This window comes from Dromiciops gliroides, chromosome 2 (assembly GCF_019393635.1).
Source record: "Dromiciops gliroides isolate mDroGli1 chromosome 2, mDroGli1.pri, whole genome shotgun sequence".
Lineage (NCBI taxonomy): Eukaryota > Metazoa > Chordata > Mammalia > Microbiotheria > Microbiotheriidae > Dromiciops > Dromiciops gliroides.
In genome coordinates this window covers 656583144-656607927 of record NC_057862.1, presented here as the reverse complement: position 1 = coordinate 656607927, position 24784 = coordinate 656583144, and the positions used below count along the sequence as shown (strand labels likewise).

Sequence of the window (24784 nt, the reverse complement as noted above, 5' to 3'; positions counted from 1 at the left end):
CCTCCTTACCTTTCTTTTAAACATAGTGGCAGAGACTTTATTTACAGAATCAATAATAAGAACTTAGCTCAGGTGAGTTATTTTTTTTAATGAATCTTTATTTGTAGCTTGACAGAAATTGGGCTAAGCTCCACATTCAGCTGGCCCTGTGTGCACTTGGATAGGATTGTTCCCAGTGTCTTGAATGACAGTCTTTCCTGACCCTCAGGGACTTTGTGTCTCTTCTTAGTCCTGCCTTCAGAATGCTCATCACAGTGGTGGAAGCACTTTTCAGAGATTCAGTGTCTATCCCAGTGCATGCTCTTTTTCTTCCTTCTTTGTTCCTTCCTGCTGGCACTGCTGGAGGATCTCTTGTGCCCTGGCTCAGCCTTTCTTGAATCCCTGCTTGACTTCTCTGCTTTCTCCAGCTGACTTTGGTGGAGCTCAGGTGAGCCACTTAAGTATTGATGACCTTGTCTGGTCTCTGCCCTGGAGTCCTTCTCAGCAGATTTCCTAAAGCCAAAACCTTTCCTTGTCTTTCTGGTCCTGTGTTGGGACGCTACTGAGGATGATGCCAGTATTTCCTCCCTGTCCATATTCATTCTAACATCTTTTTTCTTCTTTGCTTTTTCTTTGTTGTCTCAGTTATGCTTTCTCACAGGTGTCTCATCTTCAGAGGATTCAGATGGACTAGGGGGTGGGGTTTGAAGCCCACAGCCCTTCTCCCCAGGTGTTCTGGTTTCACCATCCAAATTCCTGTATCCTTGGGGCTGGGGGAGCCTATAATTAGCCACATGGTCCACTCGGATACTTCTTCCTCTTTATCTTGTTCCATTCAAATTGTCAATGGTTCAAACTGTGTTTCTCTGATCTTCATAGCAAAGGAAACACAATGCTTTGGACTCTCCGGTCTCCTTATCTCATAAGAGATTAATGTTAACAATTTTGTCTTATTGAGAAAACACAGCTGATATCTCCTTTGGTGAATTCTCTAGGCGAGCCTCCCAGGAAGATGCAAGCTCTGTTCTTGTACATGGTGTGCCAGGTACTTTCTCAGCCACCTGGAACTCTGTCTCCCATGTCTTCAACTCATTGATGAGCTTCACATTGCTTAGAGCATTCTTCTTCTTTTTCACAGAGAAATGAGGGTTAAATGACTTGTCCAGATTCACACAATTAGCATCAAGTGCCTGAGGCTGGATTTGAACTAAGGTCCTCCTGAATCCAGGGCCGGTGCTTTAGCCATTGAGCCACCTTGCTGCCCCTTCCATTGTCTCTTGAAAAAGTTTTGCATCCAGTACTCAAGACTTTCTGTAAAAGTGTTCCCCTTCTGTCATCCCAGGACCTCAAAGCACAAATAAGGACTACATTCAATTCTATTACTTGTCATTTCCATAGAAGACACAGAGCTGAAGTTGCCTCTCAACAAAACTGTCTCCTAATTAGAGAGACAGGTTCTCTCTACTTTCCCACCTTCACCCTCAGCCTTACTGTCACCTCTGGGCCACTGCAGACAGAAGAAAGCCCTGCGATGGCCAGAGCAGCCTCAGACCAGCCCACTCCATTCCATGACACCCCTCAGGCCTCAGCTGGTGCCAAGTCTGGCCCCCAGGAGGCTTGAGTCCTGGGCTGAGAGGAGGGGAACCCTGGGGAGGCACCTCTTCCCCTCAGTCCCCTTGACCTTCTGCCCTGGAGGTGGCCAGAGCTGGGCACCTGGAAGCCGCTGGGAGAGCTGAGTCCTCCCCTGAGGCCAGGCCTCCCAGGGTAGCCTGTTTAACCCCTTACCTGCCCAAGGACTAGCAGAGTGGAAACAAAGACTCCTTTCTCAGTGGAGGCCTCCTTCCCTCCTCTGGGAGGATTAAGCAGGGAAACAACGAGTGTTTCAGTAGGTCCAGAGTGTAGAACAAAGGCTAAGAGGGGTCATCTTCAGGTCTAGGGCATGAACTCATTGGCAACTCCTTATCTCTAGATCAATCCAGTCCCAGACATGTCTGGATCAGTTACCAGTCTGCTGGGCATTGCACTAGAGGGATCCCTGCACTTAGAGGGCTTCCTCTCCACACATACACTCACTTTCTGCCATCTCTAGAGATGTTAGCATGCAACCTAGGGTGGAAAGCAGAGGACATGGACGGCAGGATGTTCAACCCCATAGGGATCACTGAATCTAGAATGTCAGGGCTGAAATCAAAGGGAAAGTTGCTTGGCCCCGGTTGCCTCACCAAAAAACCAAAACAAACCAAAACAAAACAAAACAAAAATTCTTCACAAGAAATTCACAGAAGACAGGGCTGAACTGAATATGAAGGGATGATATCTGTAAAGCATTTATGTTTTGTTCTTTGTAGGGCAGACGGGGAGGGGTGTCATGTCTGGGGCTGGATTTGAGCTTGGGGGGGCCTCCTGGGTCCAGGGCTGGTGCTTTGTCCACTGTGCCACCTAGCTAATCCATGATGACATCATTAAAATATGGTTGAGGTGTAGGAGGAATAAACTGGGGGAGGGAGAAGGGGAGAGATGGTCTGGGGAGGGGTATTTCACATGAAGGAAACAAGAAGAAAGCTTATGGAGGAGAGTAGAAGAGAGGGAAGGAGTTGGGGAGTGAGTGAACCTTAATATCATCAGAATTTGCTCAAAGAAGGACTAACATACATACTCAAGTAGGTATTGTAATATACTTTTGCCCAGGGTGGTGGTGGGGGAGAAGGGGGGGCGGAAGGGATGGAGGAAAGGACAGAGTCGGGGAGAGAGCAGTAAAAGCAAAACACTTTCAAGGAAGATGAAGATGTTCTGCATTATTGCACCAGTATGACATATTGAATTGCTTGATCTCATAGAGAGGGTTGAGGAGGGAGGGAGGAAGAAAAATGTAGAACAGAGAATTAGCTCAGGGACCCTGATCTCATTGGAGTGGGCTCATGGAGGGAATCGCTTTCATATCCAATTGGGAGGAGCAATCTATTTAACCCTGCAGGAAAATAGGAGGGGAAGTGGACAAGGAAGGAAGGGTGAAAAAAGGGAGTGCAGAGCAAGGGAGAGGATAGTCAGAAGTAAGGCACCTCTGAGGAGGAATAGGTAAAAAGAAGATAGAGTAAATGTCATGGGAAGGGAGTGGGATGGAGGGAAATAGTTATGATGATTGATTATAATGGCAAAATGTATAGTACCTACTTTGCTGGATTTTCGTGAAGAAGATTCTCTGTCAAGCTTAAGGTACTATGTAGAGGTTGTGATGAATAGGAAGCTATCGGGAAAACCTGGAGAGACCTACATGAGCTGAAGCAGAGTGAAATGTACTGTATACAAAATAAAAGCAATAGTGGGGGATGATCTGCTGGGAATCATGTGGTTGTTTTCAGCAAGGTGATGATCCAATGTAACCCTGAGGGACTTATGAAGATTGTAGCCCATCTGCAGAGAAAGAACTGATAGTATCTGAAAACAGATGGAAACACATTAAAAATTTTTTTTTTCATTTCTTCTTTGACAATTCCTTAATCTGAAGTTTTGGGTTTTTTTGACTGTTTTCTCTCACAACTAGCTAATATGGGAATTTTTCCATGACTACTCAGGTATAACTTATTTTTAATTGATTGAATTCTTGTGGGGGAGGGTGGGAATGGAGGAGGGAAGAGAAGTTGGAACACAAAGTTTTTTTTAAAATTGATGTTAAAATTCTGTTTTTACATATATTTTGGAAAATAAAATTCTATAAAAAATTTTTTAAAAATGTAAAAGACATAAAGCAATCTGTTACAGGCTACATATGTGCAATCACATTCAACACATTTCTGCATTAGTCCTGTTGTGAAAGAAGAATCAGAAGAAAAGGGACAAACCTCGAAAAAGAGGGGAAAGAAAACAACAAAAAAGTAGAAACAGTATGATTCAATCTGCATTCAGAATCCATAGTCCTTTTTTCTGGATGTGGAGAACATTTTCCATCATGACTTCTTTGGAGTAGTCTTTGCCATTGTATTTCTGAGAAGAGCCAAGTCTATCACAGTTGATCATCACACAATGTTGCTGTTACTGTGTACAATGTTTTTCTGGTTCTGCTCACTTCAGTCAGCATCAGTCTACTTAAGTTTTTCCAGGTTTTTCTGAAATCTGCCTGCTCATGATTCTTTTTTTTTAATTATGAAAGTATTTTATTATTTCCCAGGTACAGATAGAGATAATTTTCAACATTTGTTTTTATGAGATTTCTAGCTTCAAATTTTTCTCCCTCCCTCCCTCCCCTCCCTCCCCCCTCTCCCCTCTCCAAGACAGCAAGTAATCTGATATGTTATATATATATATATACAATCACATTAAACAAATTTCTGCATTAGTTTTGCTGTGAAAGAAGAATCAGAGCAAAGAGGAAAAACCTCAAAAAAGAAAAACAGCAACACCAAAAACAAAAGAAATAGAATGGTTCAATCTGCATCCATATTCCACAGTTCTTTTTTTTCTGGATTTAGAAAGTATTTTCCATGATGAGTCCTTTGGAACTATCTTGGACCATTGTATTGCTGAGAAGAATCTATCATGGTTGATCCACACATTATGTTGATACTGTGTACAATGTTCTCCTGGTTCTGTTTATCTCACTCATCATCAGTTCATGCAAGTCCTTCCAGGTTTCTCTGAAATCTGCCTGCTCATAGGTTATTACAGCACAATAGTATTCCATTACATTCATATACCACCACTTGTTCAGCCATTCCCCAATTGATGGTCACTCCCTTGATTTCCAATTCTTTGCCACCACAAAGAGAGCTGCCGTAAATATTCTTGTGCATGTAGCTCCTTTTCACTCTTTTATTATATCTTTGGTATACAGACCTAGTAGTGGTATTACTGGATCAAAGGGTATGCACAGTGCCAAAGTGCTTTGGGCATAGTTCCAAATTGCTCTCCAGAATGGTTGGATGAGTTCACAACTCCACAACAATACATTAGTGTTCCATTTTTTCCCTCCAGCACTCATTTTCCTTTTCTGTCATATTAACCAATCTGATAGGTGTGAGGTGTTACTCAGAGTTCTTTTCATTTGCATTTCTCTAATCAATAGTGTTTTGGGGGTTTTTTTTGCAGGGCAATGAGGTTTAAGTGACTTGCCCAGGGTCACACAGCTAGTATCAAATGTCTGAGGCCAAATTTGAACTCAGGTCCTCCTGAATCCAAGGCCAGTGCTTTATACACTGTACCACCTAGCTGCCCCATCAATAGTGGTTTGTTTTTTCATATGGCAATAGATAGCTTTGATTTCTTCATCTGAAAACTGCCTGTTCATATCCTTTGACCATTTGTCAATTGGGGAATGACTTGAATTCTTATAAATTTGTGAAATCCTGCTTCTCATTTCTAATAGCACGATAACATTCCATTGCTATCATATAGGACAGCTCCTTCAGCCATTCCCCAATAGATGAGCATCCCTTTGATTTCAGAGCTGCCCTTCCATATTCGATGATCTCCTTTGGCTTGAACATCGTGCAGTCCCTATGGTTTCCACCAGACTGTGTAGGCCTGTGTAGTTGGTAAGTACTGCATACAGTGCTTATGTGTTGGAAGCCCTTTGAGGGCAGGGATCTCTTGGACTAGCATCTGCAAGGAGATCCTAGTACAATGCCCAGCAGGCAAGTAACAGATCTAGAAATACATGTTAAATAATTGATTTGGAGACAACTTGGTGCTAATTTGTTCCCAACACCTGAAGACGACCCCTCTTTCCTGTTGTTGTTTTTTTAAAGATTTAAATTTTGGACTTCTATTTTCCAAATTACATGTAAAAGCAAATTTTGACATCAATTTTTTTTTGTGGGGCAATGGGGGTTAAGTGACTTGCCCAGGGTCACACAGCTAGTAAGTGTCAAGTGTCTGAGGCCTGATTTGAACTCAGGTACTCCTGAATCCAGGGCTGGTGCTTTATCCACTGAGCCACCTACCTGCCCCAGACATAATTTTTTTTTTTAAACCTTGTGTTCCAACTTCTCTTCCTCTCTCCCCTCTGCCCCCCCACTCCAAGGACTCAAACAATTCAACATAAATTATACATGAGTAGTCATGGCAAACAATTCTACCTTATCTAGGTTGTGAGTGGAAGCAGATGAAAACAAAACTTCAGATTAAGGAATTGTCAAAAAAAAAAAAGTGTTTCAGTCTGTTTTCAGATACCATCAGTTCTTTCTCTGTAGATGTACTGCAATTTTCCTAGATTCTTCAGAGTTATATTGGATCATTGCCTTGCTGAAAATAACCACGTGCTTCCCAGCAGGTCATCTTACACTAATGCTGTTATTTTGTATGCAGTACTTTTCTCTCTGCTTCAGTTCATGTGGGTCTTTCCAGGTTTTTCTGATAGCATCCTGTTCCTCACAATTTCTACATAGTACCTTGAACTTGACAGAGAATTTTCTTCACAATAGCCCAGCAGAGTAGGTACCATACATTTTGACCTTGTAGTCAATAAACATAACTATTTCCCTCCCTCCCATTCCCTTCCAATGATATTTATTCCATTGTCTACCTTATTTTGCCCTCATCCTCCTCATAAGTGTTTTGCTACTGACTGTCCCCTCCCTCACTCTACCCTCCCTTCATTCACACTTCCCTCACTATCTTCTTCCCTTCCTGCTTTCCTGGAGGGTTAAATAGATTACTCTTCCCCATTGGATGTGTGTGTGTGTTATTTTTCCTGTTGTTTTATGCTGTGGAGGTCCTTAAATCCTCTCTGATGAATCCTCACCCAGGAGGGAAGGAGGGCCGGGGCTGATAAGGAGTCTTTGTTTTCAGAACTCCTTCTACTTAAGTAGCTAAGGTGTTAACTAGGCTGCCAGTAGGAGGCTGGCCTCAGGTGAGAACTCCAATCTCCTTCCAGAGCCTATATAAGCCTCAGGGAACCCAGAGGGACCAAATCCTGGTGGGAGGAGGCAGCTTGGGCAGGCCCAGCTCCAGCCCCTTTCTCCCAGGCAAAGGGGCAAGAGGAGTGGTGCTCTCTCTACACAACCCAGAAAGAGGACGCTGCTGTTGGGAGCCGGTGAAGACCAGAAGCACAGGGCACTGCCTGTAGAGGGGGCCTACTCCAGTATGGCAGAAGCAAAGAAACTCAAGCTAAACAACACTGTGTTGCCCTCAGAGTCCATGAAAGTTATAGCGGAATCCATGGGCATCGCTCAGGTGCCTGAAGAGATCTGCCAGCTATTGGCAGATGAAGTTAGCTCTCGTGTTAAGCAGATTGCACAGGAGGCCCAGAAATTTATGAGCATGGGCAAGCGTCGGAAGCTCACCACAAGTGATATAGACTATGCCCTTAAGGTGAAGCATGTTGAGGCTCTGTATGGGTTCCACACCCAAGAATCCATTCCATTCCAGTCTGCCTCTGGTGGGGGACAGGAACTTTATTTCTATAATGAAAAAGAGGTGGATTTAAATGACATCATTAACACTCCCCTACCTCCCGTCCCCCCTGATGTCTGCCTCAAAGCTCACTGGCTGAGTATTGAGGGTGTTCAGCCAGCTATTCCAGAGAACCCACCCCCAGCCCCCAAAGAGCTACAAAAGGCTGAAGCAACACAGCCCTTGAAGGCTGCAAAGCCAGGCCAGGAAGAGGACGGAACAGTGAAAGGCAAAGGTCAAGGAGCTGAATTGGCTAATGCAGGGAAAAGGAAAAGAAAAGGAAAAGGAAAGAAAGATCCACCCCTGATGGAGGGTGCCCCAGTGAGAGTGAAGCCCCACAGTCTCCATGAGTTGTCTGTGGAGCAGCAGCTGTACTACAAGGTGATAACAGAAGCCTGTGTAGGGTCCAGTGAGGCTAAGAGAGCAGAAGCTCTCCAGAGCATTGCTACAGACCCTGGCCTTTATCAGATGTTGCCAAGGTTTAGTACTTTCATCTCTGAGGGGGTACGAGTGAATGTTGCTCAGAATAACTTGGCCCTCCTTATCTACCTGATGCGAATGCTGAAGGCTCTGCTGGATAACCCAACGCTGTACCTGGAGAAATATGTCCATGATTTGCTTCCTGCTGCGATGACTTGCATGGTGAGCAGACAACTGTGTCTTCGACCAGATGTGGAGAATCACTGGGCACTCAGGGATTTTGCAGCCTGCCTGGTAGCTCGGATGTGTCAATTCAGTACAAGTACCAACAACCTCCAGTCCCGGATCACCAAGATCTTCACCAAGAGCTGGGTAGATGAGAAGACTCCCTGGACTACTCGCTATGGCGCTATTGCTGGCCTGGCAGAACTTGGCCACGATGTGATTCAAACCCTGATTCTGCCACAGCTTCAGCAGGAAGGCGAGCTGATTCGAAGGGTCCTGGATGGCCCTGTGCTGAGCAACCTGGACCGGATTGGAGCTGACCGTGTGCAGAGCCTCCTCTTGAAACACTGCGCCCCTGTGCTGGTGAAGCTTCGGGCGCCACCAGATAATCAGGAGGCTTTCCAGGCAGACTTTGGTTCCCTGGGACCTCTTCTGTGTTCTCATGTGGCCAAAGCCCGGGCCCAGGCTGCCCAGCAAGCCCAGCAATTGACCAGGACCACACTGACCATCACGCAGCCCCAGCCTATGCTGACGCTCTCCCAAGCCCCCCAGTCAGGCCCTCCAACCACTGGGCTGCTGAAGGTCCCTGTTCAGACAATCAAGGGGTCCTCAAGGGCTGTGACCCCTCTGCCCCAGCCCTCCCTACCTCCAACCAAGTTCATAGTCAGGTCGTCTTCCTCTGGTGCCTCATCTTCACAGCGGGTCCTGTCTCTTAGCACAGCAGCCTCTGGCTCTGGCTCTGGCTCTACCACTGCCTCTCCTGTCCCCACCACAGGCCCCAGAACCCAGCCTATCCTAAAGTTTGTCTCCACTGCAACAGCAGCCGCTCCTAGCCAAGCTCCCCAAGGGGCAGGCAGTGTCCAGAAATACATTGTTGTATCTCTTCCACCATCTGGGAAAATCGAGGGGGGACAGATTTCCCACCCTTCCCAAGCTCCTCCTTCTTCATCTTCTTCCCCCTCTCCCCTTGGGGGTGGCTTCCTTTCTGGAGGAAAACAGGATGTTGGGGATAGACCCCCTCCAGCTCCTGGTACCCCTGAGGGCAATGGTTCTCATCACTCCCATTCCAGCTCTCCTCAGCCTGGGCCCTGAAGGCTTCATACAAAGGCTCCTACAAAGTGCTCTTCTTATATTCAAATACGAATTCTCATTCACATCAGGACATTTTGGTTTGGGGTGAGGAGCAGTCACCTCTCCCCATCAGATGCTATCTTCAGATATGTCCCATTGTACTAACCCTTCACCAAAATAAAACAGCTCGGTGTGTAAACACAAAAAAGAAACCAAAAATGCCCTGACCAAGTCAAGCTCATCAATGGGCTAATGGAGCAGGAGGTGGAGCCAGGGGTGGCCAAGAAGGGACCTGGCATGACCAGAACAGGCACAATGCTTGGATCTTCCTGGGATGGCTCTTATATGAATTGACCGAAGGAGATATCATCTCTGTGTTTTCTCAATATGGCCAAATTGTGAACGTTAATCTCGTGAGAGACAAGAAAGCCGCAAAGTCCAAAGGATTCTTTCTTCTTTGCGATCAGAATCAGAGAAGGCAGTTTTGGCGGTTGACAATTTGAATGGGATCAAGATAAGAGGAAGAACTATCCGAGTGGACCACGTGGCTAATTATAGCCCCCCCCCCCCCAAGGATTCCAAGAATCTGGATGACGTAACCAGAACACTCCGGGAGAAAGGCTGCGGAGGGGTTCAAACCCCACCTCCAAGTTCATCTGAATCCTCTGAAGATGAGACGCCCGTGAGAAAGCGTAACAGAGACAACCAAGGCAAAGCAAGGAAGAAAAAAGGACAACGATGTTAGAATGAGTATTGACAAGCAGGAAATGGCTGCATCTTCCCCTGTAGCATCCCAACACGGGACCAGAACCGAAAAGGAAGGTGCTGGCTTCAGGAAATCCGCCCAGAAGGGCTGCAGTCCAGAGGCCCCACAAAGGCGTCAGTCGTTAAGTGGCTCCCCTGAGGTCAGCTGGAGAAAGCAGGGGCCTCAAGCAGGGACTCAAGGAAGGCTGAGCCAGCGCATAAGAAGAAGTCCTTCAGCAGCGCCAGCAGGAAGGAACAAAGACAGAAGGCCAAGAGCAGGCATCGGGACAGAAGCCGAAGCGCTGAAAAGGGCTCTCACCCCAGTGCCGGGCATTCTGAAGGCAGGACTAAGAGGAGGCGCGAACAGTCCCGAAGTGTCGGGAGAGACGGTCATTCCAGGGATCGGGAACCATGTTATTGCAGTCCACACAGGCCCAGTGGAATGTAGAGCTGAGCGCAATTTGGGTCAACTTAGAAATAAAGTTTCATTGAAAAAATGTCACCTGAGCTAAGTTGTTATTGTGTAAATAAAGCCTCAGCTACTAAGTTAAAAAAAAGGTAAAGGGTGGGGGGAGCTAGGCATGAACACAACAGGTCATTCTTTTTTTCTTCGTCGTGTTATTTAATTATATTTTTATAATAAAAATGTTTATTTAAAGTTCTGAGTTGCAAATTCTATCTCTTCCTCCCCTCCCCACTCCCTGAGGTAGTGATATAGTGGGAAAATGGGTACGGGTTGGGGTTCTTAGGAATTCCTCTTTAAAGAATTACACCCTCTTGCACACAAAACTTAGTTAGAACAAGGTGATAGTTTATTTAGGAGCAAGGGAAGGGAAGGGTGGGGGGAGGGAAACCATGAAAGAAATCCTTAGACTTTTCATGGGGAGATTTGGCATAAAGCACATGGCTCAGAGGTACCAAATCTTCCTCGAACAGGAGACTGGAAGGTACTTTTATAGAGGACTGATGGGGGTGGACCATCTGCCTGTGGAAAGTTCCTTTAATGAAGGTGGACCATCCCCCACTGGTGGTAGCTGGGGGAATTGGGTGAGGAGTGGAGGACCATCCCCCACTGGTAGTGACTAGAGGAATTGGGTGAGGGGTGGCTACTGATCCCTCTTCAGGACACAAAGGCCTAAGCCACACCCAAACTTATCTCCCCAGGATAAGGGAGACCAGAATGAAGGGTAGGAATCCCAAGCTAGCTCAGTCCGATTTGGTTCCTCTAGGCGTTATCTGTCCTCTGGTTTAGTTTCTCAAGGAGAAGATTCCTTGATGTGCCCCAGAGAAATTCTGGGGTGCTCTGCGCCCCATGACAGTAGTATGCCATGTGATATAGGTCATATATGTGCCATTTTGTAAAACATTTCCACAGGAATCGTTTTGTATAGGAGACTGGAATAAAAGAAAGAAAGCGAAAAATAGCGTTCTGCAGTCTGTGTTCAATCTATATCAGTTCTTTTCTTATCTTTAGTCCTTTGGGATTGTCTTGGATCATTCCATTGCTGAGAATAGCCAAGGCATTCACAGTTCCTCATTAAACAAGATTGTCGTCACTGTGCATAACATTCTCCTGGTTATGTTCATTTCACTATACATCATCATGTAAGTCTTTTTAGGTTTTTCTAAAGATCTACTTCTCATTTTTTAAATAGTTTTATTTAAAGTTGAGTTTCAAATTCTGTCCTTTCCACCCATGTTTACTCCCCTCTCCCTGACGGGGTAAGCAAGCAGATAAAGGTTATACATCTGCAATTATGTAAATCATTACCATTTTAGTCATTTTGTATAAGAAGACTCGAATAAAAGAAGTAAATGAAAGAAAGTAACTGAAAATAGCATACTTCAGTCTGTATTCAATCAATATCAGTTCTTTCTTTGAAGGTGGATAGTATGCTTCATCATTAGTCCTTGGGCATTGTTTTGGATCATGGTATTGCTGAGAATAGCTAAGCCATTTAAAATTCTTCATTAAAGAAGAATGCTATCTCTGTGCACAATGTTCTCTTGGTTCTGCTCTCTTCACTATACATCAGTTCATACAAGTCTTTCCAGGCCTTTCTGAAATCATCGTGCCTGTCATTTATTAGAGCATAATAAGATTCCATCACAATTAAATACCAGTTTGTTCAGGCATGCTCCAATTGATGGCTGTTACTTTGACAATTATCTGCCACCACAAAAAGAAGTGCTATCAATACTTTTGTACAACAGATCTTTTGCTCTTTTTTTTTTTAATGTCCTTGGGATATAAACCTAGCAATGGTATTGCACAGATTTTATGCCTTTGGGCATAGCTCCAAATTGCGCTCCAGAATGGTTGGATCTTTTCACAACTCCATCAACATCCTAGTTTTCCCACATCCTCTTCAACACCCAACATTTTCCTTTTTTTGTTACATTAGCCATTCAGATTGGTGTGAGGTGATACTTCAGAGTTGCTTATTTCATATTTTGCTGATCAAAATGTACTTCAATATACACTATTCTAGACACACCTTCATCATCTTCCCAAGTAATTGGGGAATAACCTGAGATGAAACTTAAGTTACCTTATGAGCAATTTTGAAAATATCCCCCTATTTTGAGGAAGGAGTGTTTGTATCCCATTTTCTCAGTAAGACTTCCCCAATACAGCAGGTCTTTGTACACAGTTCATAAGACTTTATTACTACATGTTCCCAAGAATCCTTGTGAGTTTGAAAAGGTCATTTTCCAAGGTTTGTTCTTTCTGTGTTTTCCCAGAAAAAAAAATTGATGACGAATTTTCCCTTGAAAATATACCTGTGCAAATACTTAATAGTTGTTTTTTCTTTTGGGGGGGGCTGTGGGCACAGTGAGGGTTAAGTGACTTGCCCAGGGTCACACAGCTAGGAAGTGTCAAGTGTCTGATGCTGGATTTGAACTCAGGTCTTCCTAAATCCAGGGCCAGTGCTTTATCCACTGCACCACCTAGCTGCCCCATACTTAACAGTTTTTAACCTTATTATAATAACCCATAATAGCTTTATCACTAGATCGATAATTGTCACAAGTGATAGCCAAATAATTTTAGATGACACTTCCTCTAAATTACAGGCAAGCATGGAAGTTTCCAGCTTCTCAAATTACAGTCCTTCAGAATATTAGAACTCCTGATCAGCAGGGCTGAGAAAATAACATATTACAAATATTTTTTCTTTTTATCCTTTTTCTTCTTTTAACCAGTCAGTTCATCATTAAATGAAAGAGGAGCTGCTTTCCTTACAACATGTCTGTTACAGTAGTTTACCAACTTTCAAAATACAAGAAAATGTAGAAACATGATCATATTTGCATCATCATGACACAAAACTCTGGACTAATCAGATGATATTAATTTAGTTAGATACATTTCCAAATTACCTTCCATAGGAAATCATTCATCAGATCTCTTGTGGTTTTAATGCAGATAAACAAATTTGGGTGGAACTCACTTTAAACTAATTTATATAATGTGATCTGATTTGTAAGTTTCTCTTTCTAGTTTGGTGTGAAGCTAGCTTTCCCACCCCTGAGTCTTGTATCAGGTTTAAAGTTTAAGCACTACAGAATTTATATTTTCTCACCAGCAGAACTAAAACAAACTGATAACCATGTGCAAATAGCAAGTCATAAACATTGTATCAGATGAAGCAGCAGAGAACATTTTTGAGACCATCATTACAATCCCGATGAAATCAAATCCTCTTAACCAAAGAGTATCTTTTAGATGATTCTTTAACAGGTGAGTCTATATCCTAACAGAATCTGAATGAGGAGTTATTTTTCTATGTTGGCATTACCAGGTTTCACAATAGAAGCATACACTTATTTTACATGAACAGTTCTAGAAAATATATCTAAAGCTTGGCCAGTTTAGTTTCATAACTGGAATTATGAGGTTAGCTCAAAGTGTGCTAGGCTGTCTTATATGGCATTGCTTTTAAGATTTCTCTCTCTGAGATTCTAGTGGAGGACTAGTTTTGTCCCAGGCAAAGGCCTAAGGAATTAGGCCAGGGGCTGGCAGGGAGTGGCCCCTTCTCCTCAGGTGAAAGCCTTCAGTTTTCCCAGAACCCCAAAACAGTTCATTCAACAAACCTCAATGTGTGTAGAATATTCACTGATCATCACCCTAACTGACATGTTCCTAGGGCTTGATGTACAGTATGGGGAGGGTCCCATGCTAAGTGCTCTGTGAACAAGAACTTCTTACAAACCAACCTGCAAAGGGTGCCAAGCACAAGCCCCAGATGTTGCTCTCACGTCTCCAGTAGGAGACTTGTGAAGGGTCTTTCCCTATTCGCTGGTCACTAACTAGCTGAGGCTGGTTCCAAAGCCTGCTGCCTAGTTTGTTGGGATCAGCTGTGCAGCACAGTTACAGGGCCTATATAAGCCTGAGCTAAGGCAGCCTGAGCACGTCCCTATTGGAGGAGTTGTTTTGATGAAGAGCAAGCAGCAAGCAGCAAGCAGCAAGCAGCAAGCAGCAAGCAGCAAGCAGCAAGCAGCAAGCAGCAAGCAGCAAGCAGCAAGCAGCAAGCAGCAAGCAGCAAGCAGCAAGCAGCAAGCAGCAAGCAGCAAGCAGCAAGCAGCAAGCACCAAGCACCAAGCACCAAGCACCAAGCACCAAGCACCAAGCACCAAGCACCAAGCACCAAGCACCAAGCACCAAGCACCAAGCACCAAGCACCAAGCACCAAGCAGGAGGCACCTGCTCTCTGGTAAGATTTTCAGGGAAGCTTGGGCTCTGGGCACCTAGCTCCTGTGCCCCAAGGTCTGCTTTGTTCAGGATGGCTAGCTGGCTGATAAGTTTCTGGAGGGAACTTGAGCTGGGTAGCAAGGGAGACAAGTGGAGATTAATTATCAGATTTCATTCAGGGTCTGACCTAGACTTGAATCAGTGGATGCAAGGGTAGCCCTACTATGTGTGCAGGGAATTGAATGACTGGGCCTCCTGGAAGTGAAAGAATCAGAGGAGTTCCTGGTTCTAAGGACCTCCTCTCTAGAGCATCTATAGAATGGACTGGCTGGGGGGGGGGGCTCCAATGAATATTCTGGGACCTTCTAGGATACTGGGCATAGGAGCTGAATGTGTACCCAAACTCTGCTATTTCCTTTGTGACCTGTGGACACCTTCTTTGGGCCTCAGTTTCTTCATCTGTCAGATGAGAGAGTTGGACATTATGACTCCATCTCCCCCACCCCACAATCTAGGATCCTCTTTTCAGCTGGAAGGGTGGGATGGCAGTGAAGAATTTGGTTTTTGGAGGTTTCCTTGTCTCATTCACTGTGGAAAAGGTTGAACATTTTTTAAATGAAGACTAGCTTCTTGTTCTGGCTTAAGGATTTACACCAAGCCTGGAAATGTGGCCCAGTGGAGGCTTTGGCTAGGTTCAGGTGGCAGTAACTTCTTTGAATTAAGTGCCTCCCTCAGGGCTTATCAGGGAATGTGGGTGGGTGGGTGGATGATAGGGAGAACTTTGGAGGGCTTTACTAGCAAAGCAATGGGAAGGAGTGGAAGGAGTTATGTCTGACTAAGGAAGGGCTGGCACTAAATCAGCGATATGTCAAACTCGGATAGAAAGGAGGGCCCTGACTGTACAAAAATGTGGGAGCACATTGAGACAGTGACCTCTGCACAGGCTGTGCTGTGCCACGCCCGGGCCGGCCTGGATAAGTCTGGGATCTCGGGGTAGATCCCCTCAGCATGGAGGGAACTGGGGCTTTTCCCCCGGCTGTCCGGCCTGGCATCCTGTAAGGCTCAAGGGGCTTCTCAGTTTCCCCTCGGAGGGGGAGGGGGAGGGGCCCCAGCCCCTCTTACACAGAAAAAACCCCTGAGGGCCTAAGACTTTTTAATCTCAGCCCAAAGGCAGGGTCCCCAAATCACAACAAATTCCCACAAGTGGAAGAGAAAACCTGAGGGCCTCCCAGCAATTAGAGTCCAAGGTTTCACTCTGAGTTGCTGAGTTATCAGGGGCATGTCACATGGCTAACTTGAGACTATCTCTCCATCTAGAAAATGGAAAGCCTCCTTCTCCCACAGGGTGCAGGTGAGTCAAGTGGACCACAAATGGCAAATTCCCATGAGAATGTGTTTATTGCTTCTCCTGAGCAGCCTCAGATGAATGGAAGGTGATTGGATCAGCAGCCATACTTTCCTCCATCTGAATGGACACCTCTTTCCAGAGGGTCACTTGGAGGATGTTTTTCTCTGTGTGAGAGGGCTGAAGACCTGTCTCTTCCCTTCAGGATGACCTGACCAAATGGCCAGTGTGCTGGACAGAATGACTTGTTTGGCTTTACAAGAGTGTGAGAACAGAAGAGCAACACCAGATTCTCCTACAGAATCTTCAGGTACCATCCCCTGCCATTAGACAGTCTGGGTTCTTCAATCCCAAATGGATCCTTTTGCCCAACCTCAACTTTCCAGTTGATGCATCATTGACTATAGGAGGTGGAGCCCTGGTGGTGGGGAGCAGTGACCCAGGCCACCCATTGGCTTGGACTGAGTAGAGAGAACATTAAGAGCCCACTTTGAGTCCTAGCCCTGATCTCTGGGTACCCCATGACTGTGGGGAAGCCATTCCCTTCTCAGAGCATCCCCATTCATTTTTAAGTTGGGGAGCAGCAAGCCAGCCGCCAAGGCAGGTCAAGGCCTCCTCTGAACCTTACCTGCTGAGAAGGCCTTGGCAAGCCCCTTGGTCTCTCAAAGCTTGAGGCCCTTGAGACCATTATTTCCAGAAATGGGGCCCAATTGCAAGGAAAGGGCAGAGGAAAGTGCCAGGAGATCATAGTTTCATTCCCTCTCCTTAAAATGTTGGCATTTGTGCCCTCACAGAGTTGTGTGTGAGGTGACCTGGGGAGGGTGTAGTGGTGCCCTTGAAAATCCAACTCCAATATACCTCCCTTCAGGTCAGACCTCTAAGCAGGCCCAAAGGGTCATAAGAAATGGAGAGCTCAAGGTTGTACTCAGCATATCTGTTCTGCTTCCTTGAGCCCCCAGCCTTCCATATGGCTGGCTCCCTCAGTTCTTCCCAATGACTCCATCCTGCAGACATCTAATTGCTCAGATTCCCTTAAGGATTTGAGTGCAGCCATGGAGGAAGGCAATCATTCCATATAGGCAAACCTCTTTGTTCCTTCCCTTCCTGTCCCTGGAAGTTTTGATCTTTTCTACAATTTGCTTTGAGAGGTACTTCTTGGATCCCCCACAACCCACTGAGTGTTAAATTCCCATATCTTTGAAGACTTAGCTCTTAGAATTATTTTTATGTGAATACCACCATTTAATCCAGTAGTGTGGAGTTGAGCAGGCAGGAGGAAACCAAAGAGAGCAGGAATAGAGCAACTAATTGCATGAAGAACAACTCATCAAAGGATGAGCAGGATTGTTTCAGAAAACAAAACTGTCAGTCTTAAATGAATTGATGCAAAGTCTAGAAGTGAGCAGAACCAGGAGAACATGGTACCCAGTCGCTTCGAGATAATACAATGACCAATTGTAAAAAATGTATCTACTCCATTCAAGACCATGATCCAAGACAATTTGGGAGCACCATTCTCTTCCCCTCCATTGAGAAAAGGGTAAACTCTGAATACAGATTGAAGCTTACTTTTTCTCTTTACACTTTTTTTTCTTTTATCTGCATATATATGTAGGTTTTTTTTCTGTAACATGGCCAATACAGACATATATTTTGAAGGATATCACATCTAGATTGATATCATGTTCCTTGCCTTCTCAAGGGTTAATGGGGAGAGCAAGGAAGAGAATGTTAAATTTTTACTTGTAATTTGGAAATATTTTTGGAACAAAAATATTTTTAAAGGGCATTCTTTATAATTTTTCATTGTTGCCTTATTTTATGTTTTAATAATCATTTTTATTTAAAATTGAGTTCCTGAATTCTATCCCTCTCTCCCACCTCCCTGAGGCAGTAAGCAATCAGAAATAGGTTATAAACGTGCTATTTCCATATTAGTCATTTTGTATCAGAAGACTCAAAAGAACAAAATGAAAAGAGTAAAAATTAGCATGCTTCAGCCTCTATTCAATAATATTCTTTATCTGAGTGGATAGTATGCTTTGTCATCAGTCTTGGATCATTGCATTGCCTAGATTCACTAAGTTATTCAACGTTCTTCAAGGAACAATATTGTTGTTACTGTGTACAACATTCTCTTGCTTCTGTTCACCTCACTATACATCCGTTTATGTGAGGATTTTATTTTAGGATTTTCTGAAATCCTGATTTTCTTTAATCATAGAAGTATTTTATTTCCAGTTGTGATGGGTAAAACTAAATGTGTGGTCAACTTACCTGTCCCCTGTGTGGGGAAAGCTAACTAGGACGATAGTTTAACAGTTATGGTACTAAGCATTTCTTAAAATATATTAGAGGTTAATGAAGAGAGAACAGATGTCTCTGAAAGGATAGGAAAACCCAACTACCCTATAGGAGAGATAAGTGCTCAAACTCGACCAGCAACTGACCAAAACCAACTGCCTTACACACTTCTTCAGGCTGATTGGTTGAGGGTGGTCTCATGTTGATGTGAGGAAACTTCTAGACACCTATACTCTCTCAGCAGGGGGCCCATGGTAACATTCTCAGAGTTGCATGTAAAAATAATTTTCAACATTTGTTAAGATTTTGAGTTCCAAATTTTTCTCCCCCATACACACACACACACACACACACACATATCCATATATATTTATGGGTGACCTCAGATTTTCAGTTGAAATTGGGCAAGGGTGTAATGGTGCCCTTGAAGATCCAACCCCAATATCCCTCCCTTCATGTCAAACCTCAGATCAAGAGCCACCAGGTCAAAAGAGCTATAAGGAATGGAGAGCAGGGCCCAAAGTCTGCCTGAGCATGCCTGCCCTGCTTCCTTGAGCCTCTTCCTTCCACATGGCCATAGAAGATGGCACCTAGGCTCTGGCATAGCCCTGTTCACTGTCAGTGAGGGTTGTCTATTGCTCTAACCATTTCTTCTTGTCTCCTCCAGTCACTGGAAGAATGTGGAGGCCCCCGACTTCAGCACCTCAAGGGGGGGATGCTTGGAGCACAGAGTCCATTAGAATTCTATTGGATGTGTGGGCCTCCCCTGATATCCAGGCTATGAGGGAAACCAGGAAGAAACTCTGAGTGATCTATAAGGCTAGAGCTAAAGGTTTAGAGGAGGTGGGTGTGCAGAGATGCTGGAGGCAGTGTCGGGAAATGATGCTGGCTCTGGAAGACTTGTACTAGTCTATCCAGGAGGCCAACCAGAAAAGGCAGGGGGAGACCCCTTCCCCTGCCCATTCCATGAGGGCTTGGAAAGAGTCCTGCCCTTCACCCAAGCCTGGCATGGAGGTCCTGAGCCTGAAGTCCCTGATGCTGAGCCCACAGGCTATGAAGCCTCAGGTAAGTACAGGACACAGGGATTTAGCAGTTCTACTCTGCCCAGATGGGACCCCCAGGGGACCCAAAGATCACTGACACTGCCCTCACTGGAGGACACTAGAAGGGGCCATCAGGGTAAAGTCCTTCCTATGCTACTTCCCCTTGACTACTCATTCATCTGTCCCTAGACTCCATCTGAGCCCCAGTATTCGAGCCACTAAAATGAGAGTAGGGCATGGGGAGAGGGCTTTTGGGAATAGACTTTTAAATAATGTAACTTGTTGACTTGTCACTTTTACAGGGGCACACCACTGGAACTCCATGCCAGCTTGGACTCCCCTTGGCTGGATCAGATGCCACTGCAGGTGATCCCAAGCAGCCCCAGCCCTTTTCTCTCTGTCCCAAGCCAAATACCACAGGGGTACATCCCACATGGTATGCAACAAGGGATTCCATGGACCACAAGCCTTGTCAGCCCTCACTTGATCCAGGAGAACACCTTCCAACATCCACCACAGATGATCCCCGTTCAGCTGATACCACTTCCCTCTGTCCAGTATTCTCATCAAGGGACAAATGAGTACAACTCCCATTATCAATCCCAGGACATCCTTTCAGGTATTGATTCTTCTGAGAATTTGGAAGATGAAGGGGCAGATCTACCCCAGGGGAATTCTTTCCCTGATCCCCATCTGAACAACATGTACCAGGAAGAGCCAGTTGGAAACTCTTCCCAAGAGCCTACAGCATTGACCCCAGAGATGGCTCCACTTCTGGATTCCATCCAGAGTGAGGGGACAGCTGAAAACTTCACCCTAGTCATGCTCCAGAGGAGATCTCCTCCATCCCAACAACCTGAATCCAGCATCAAGAGTCCTAGGAATTGGGGGAGTTAGGTGGGGATGTCAATAAAGCATGAGCCCTGGATTCAGGAGGACCTGGGATTCATTGAAAAAATGTCACCAGAGCTAACCTGTTATTGTGGTTTCTTTAAAGAAAGTCTGCCACTATTGTTGTCTCATTTTATTATTTTTAAATAAGCATTTTTAAAGTTCTGAGTTCCAAATTAGATCTGTTATCTCTGTCCCCTGGCTCTGATCAGGCAGCAACCATGCCTAATGGGCTTATCAACCTTACTTCTTAGGTGTGTCTGTCCTTTAGTTGAGCTTTTCAAGGACAGTTGAAAAGAAACAAAAAGAAGGAAAGCAGAAAAGAGCATTCTCCAGTCAATGTTCAACCAGTATTAGTTCTTTCTCTGGAGGTAGATAGTATGTTTCATCATTAGTCCTTTGTGATTGGCTTGGATCACTGTATTGTTTAGAATAGGTAAATCATTCCCAACTCTTCATGGAACAATATTGCTGTCATTGTGTACAACATTCTCCTGGTTCTGTTCACTTCACTATATGTCAGTTCATGTAAGTCTTTTTAGGTTTTTCTGAAGCCTTACTTCTCTATTTTTTAAATAAGCATTTTTATTGAAAGTTTTGAGTTCCAAACTCTATTCCTCCCACTGGCCTCCATTCCCCTCTCCCTGAGGGGGCAAGCATAAGATCTAGGTTACACCTGTAAATTTATGTAAAATATTACCATGTAAGTCTCTTTATATAAGAGGACTCAAATATAGGGGAGAAAAAATGAAAGAAAGACATTGGAAAAATCGCGTGCTTCAGTCTGCGTTCAATAAACATCAGTTCCTTCTCTGGGGGTAGATAGTATGCTTCATCGTTAGTCTTTTGGGTTTGTCTTGGATTATAGTATTGCTGAAAACAGTTATCATCCATGGTCCATCATGAATGTTGCTGGTACTGTGTACAAAATTCTCCTGGTTCTGCTCGCTTCACTATAGATTACTTCACAGAAGTCTTTCCAGGCCTTTCTGAAATCCTCCTGCTTGTCATTTCTTATAGCACCATAATATTACATTACAATTATTTACCACAGTTTGTTTAGCTGTTTCCCAATTTATGGACATCTCTTCCACTCCCCCCCCCCCGATTTTTTTCTGGGTGGGGCAATGAGGGTTGTGACTTGTCCAGGGTCACACAGCCAGTAATTGTCAAGAGTCTGAGGCCAAATTTGAACTCGGGTCCTCCTGAATCCCAGGCTGGTGCTTTATCCATTGCACCACCTAGCTTCCCGATGGGAATCCCTTTAATATCCAATTCTTAGCCACCACAAACAGAGCTGCTATCAATATTTTTGTACACATAGGTCATTTTCACTTTCTTGGATGTCTTTGGCATATAAATCTACCAGTGGTATTAGTGGATCAAAGGGGAAGCAGTTTGCTAGTCCTTTTGGCATAGTTCCAAATTGCTCTCCAGAATGGTGGATCAGTTTACAACTCCATCAACAGCAGAGTAGTGTCCCAATTCCCCACATCTCCTACAACACCCAGCATTTTCTTGTTTTTTGTCATATTAGCCATTCTGATGGATATGAGGTTTTACCTCAGTCATTTTAATTTGCATTTCTTTGACATCCTATGCTTCACTTGCTAAGGTCCCTTTCAGAGCTGACTTTTTATATTCAATTATCTGTTTTGGTTTGAACATCCTGCAGTCAATGTCCTATGGTTTCCAGCAGGCTGTATCCTAAGATTTGCTAAGTGCTGCATGAAATGACTGTATGTGTAGAGAGCAACCCCTTTAAGGGCAGGATCCCTGAGACTGGCATCTGCAAGGAGAGCCTAGTACAATGCCCAGCAGTACAGTAATTTATCTAGAAATAGCTTGGACATTATTGACAGCTAGAGGCTAATGAGTTGGTTACCAACACCTGAAAATGTCCCCTCTTAAGTGGTTTTTCAAATTCTAGAGAATCTTTTTATTTTTTATTTTAGTGAGGCAATTGGGGTTAAGTGACTTGCCCAGGGTCACACAGCTAGTAAGTGTTAAGTGTCTGAGGCCCGATTTGAACTCAGGTCCTCCTGACTCCAGGGCAGGTGCTCTATCCACTGCACCACCTAGCTGCCCCTTCTAGAGAATCTTAAATTCTGCTAAATCCTCACAAAAGAGGGAAAATTCCGGGGCTGAAAAGGGGTCTTTGAGTTCAGGACTGCTAATCCTTACCTAACTGAGGTGTTAAGCAGGCTGTCAATAGGCTGCTTGGAATCAGGTGAGAACTTGCCTCTCCAATCTACTTGCAGGGTCTATATAAGCCTGAGGAAACTCAGTCTGAGCATATGCTGGTTGAAGGAGGCAGCTCCATGGAGACCAGCTCGAGACACTTTCTGCAAAACGAAAGGTAAAGGGCTTCTCGCTGCTCCTCCCCCTCCTCCCTCCCCCCCCCCCAGCTCCACCAGGAACGCCACCAGCTACGCCAGCACCGACGCCCACTACCAGCGAGCACCATCACTTCCCATTCTCCACCTTCTCCCTCCCGTCCCCTGCTTTTTCTCCTCTTCTGGAGTGCATTGGTGCGGGGCTAGCGATGGCTAAGCCTCTCGGGTGGGAGCTAAGGACATTGGGGGCGGGTCCCTGCATGCACCGAGCTCGAATCCATGAAGCCGAAGAAGAGGCGATCATCGAGCTGGCTCGAGGTCTCCGCCACCAAGAGCTCGTTGGACTTACCAGGAGACAAGAAGAGCTGGAACTTGACCTCCCAGGACCTGGGAGAGCTGGAGCAGAAGGACGTTTACTTGGACATCACCGATCGCCTTTGTTTTGCCATTCTTTACCAGAAACCAAAGAGGACCGAAACCACACACTATTTCTCCATAGATGACGAATTTGAATATGAGAACTACTTCGAAGATTTTGGACCCCTCAATCTGGCAATGGTTTACAGATATTGCTCCAAGATAAATAAGAAATTAAAGTGCCTTAAAATGACAAGGAAGAAAATAATTCATTTTACGGGCCCTGACCAGAGAAAACAAGCAAATGCAGCTTTCCTTATGGGGTGTTACATAATAATATTTTTGGAGAAATCTCCAGAAGATACCTACAGGGTGCTGCTGGGTGGAAACCTATCCTATGTTCCTTTCAGGGATGCTTCCTTTCGTAATTGCACTTTCTACTTAACACTACTACACTGTTTTCAGGCAGTACATAAGGCGGTCCAGTATGGCTTCCTTAATTTTGAAGAATTTGACCTTGATGATTACGAGCATTATGAAAAAGTGGAAAATCGAGATTTAAACTGGATAATACCAGGCCAATTTTTTGCCTTCTGTGGCCCTCACCCAAGACCCCGACTTGAAAGGGGTCACCATTATCATACACCCTATTTTAAAAGGCACAATGTTACCACCATTATCAGATTCAACAAAAAAAGTATACGATGCCAGGAGATTTACAGAGGCTGGTTTTGACCATCATGAACTTGTCTTTGCTGATGGCAGCATACCTAGTGATGCCATATTGAAAGAATTTCTGAACATCTGTGAAAATGCTGCACTTCTCCTAGTTGTCAATCACCTTCTTTAGAGTCTAAGGAGAAAATAAAAAAGTTTGTAATTTTCAGGAACACAGAAAATGGAGTTGTATATTACAGCTTTGTCAGAAAGTTTTCCAAAACAGTCCGCTATCACTCCAATTTCTGCTATTCCATTTTGTTTCTAGCCCTGCCCTTCAAGGCCTCTGCCCCTTTCCAAAGGGGACATTCTATGCTCCACTGGCTAAGGTCCATTACAGAGCTTACATTCTCTATTCAATGATCTGTTTTGGCTTGCACACCCTACAGTCAAGGTCCCATAGTTTCTAGCAGGCTGTAAGCTAAGATTTGCTAAGTGCTGAATAAAGTGACTATAAGCGTAGAGAGGAAGCCCTTTGAGGACAGGATCCTGTGGATTGAGACATGCAAAAAAAGTGTAGTACAATGCCCAGAAGGACAGTAATTGATCTAAGAAATAGATGGGATATGATTGATATGTTTCCCTTTTACCTGGTTTTTCAAATTCTAGAGCATCTTAAATACTTTCTCTGCTAATAAATCACAAAGGAGGGAAAGTGGCCCAGAACTGATAAGGGGTCTTTGTGTTCAGGACTGCTACTCCTTACCTAGCTGAGGTGTCAAGCACAGTGTCAAGAGGAGGTCTGTGACCAGGTGAGAACTCCCCTCTCCCATCTACTTCCAGAGCCTACATAAGCCTGAGGGAACTCAGACTGAGCACATCCTGGTTGGAGGAGGCAGCTTCAGCAGGACCAGCTGCAGACACTTTCTCCAGGGCCAAAGGTAAGGGGAAGCCTGGGCATGAACTTCCCTGGGCTTCCATGGACCTGCCTTGGGTCTCCCTTGGGTTAGTTTGTTGAGGATGGTTGGATTGCTGACCAGGTCCTGGAGGGACTTGGGGCTGGAGATCAGAGGAAAGTAGACAATGGCCAATCCCCATTCAGATTCTGACATAGGCTTCAGTCCATGGATGCTCTAGTAGCAGGAGTCTTTACTGAAGGCCCTGAATGACCTTTGTCTGCTCAAGTGAAAGGAAAGAGGAGGCAGGAGACCTGGGTCCACCAAGAACTGCCTGGTCAGACACGTCCCCTCCTGGGCCTCTGGTTCCCCATCTATCAAATGGGTTAATAACCAATGTACACTCTAGAAATAACATTGGGTCTTTTACTGAC

At 44.8% G+C, this 24784-nt stretch overlaps 2 protein-coding genes and 2 pseudogenes across 3 annotated transcripts; 3 read left to right on the top strand and 1 right to left on the bottom strand.

The window, feature by feature from the left end:
• Positions 1-136: 136 nt before the first annotated feature.
• Positions 137-2108, bottom strand: LOC122739485 (annotated as a pseudogene).
• A 4948-nt stretch (positions 2109-7056) lies between these two features.
• On the top strand, positions 7057-9102 carry LOC122744518 (transcription initiation factor TFIID subunit 6-like). 2 transcript variants are annotated; one of them, XM_043990028.1, is made up of 2 exons: positions 7057-7182; positions 7213-9102. In XM_043990028.1, exons 1-2 carry the CDS (start codon positions 7057-7059, stop codon positions 9100-9102), a joined length of 2016 nt encoding a protein of 671 aa, XP_043845963.1. The 2 variants fall into 2 exon arrangements, with proteins under 2 accessions (XP_043845963.1, XP_043845962.1); XM_043990027.1 differs by having other exon boundaries at positions 7057-9102.
• Positions 9103-9229: 127 nt separating this feature from the next.
• Positions 9230-10273, top strand: LOC122739484 (annotated as a pseudogene).
• Positions 10274-22719: 12446 nt separating this feature from the next.
• On the top strand, positions 22720-23909 carry LOC122742359 (dual specificity protein phosphatase CDC14B-like). The gene is given in 2 exon segments (XM_043986559.1): positions 22720-23496; positions 23498-23909. Coding segments are annotated over 2 exon segments (927 nt in total). The 3' UTR covers positions 23648-23909.
• The last annotated feature ends 875 nt before the right edge of the window (positions 23910-24784 follow it).

Coding starts and splice junctions, on each gene's coding strand:
- LOC122744518 (XM_043990027.1), top strand. CDS start 7,057: ATGGCAGAAGCAAAGAAACTCAAGCTAAACAACACTGTGTTGCCCTCA.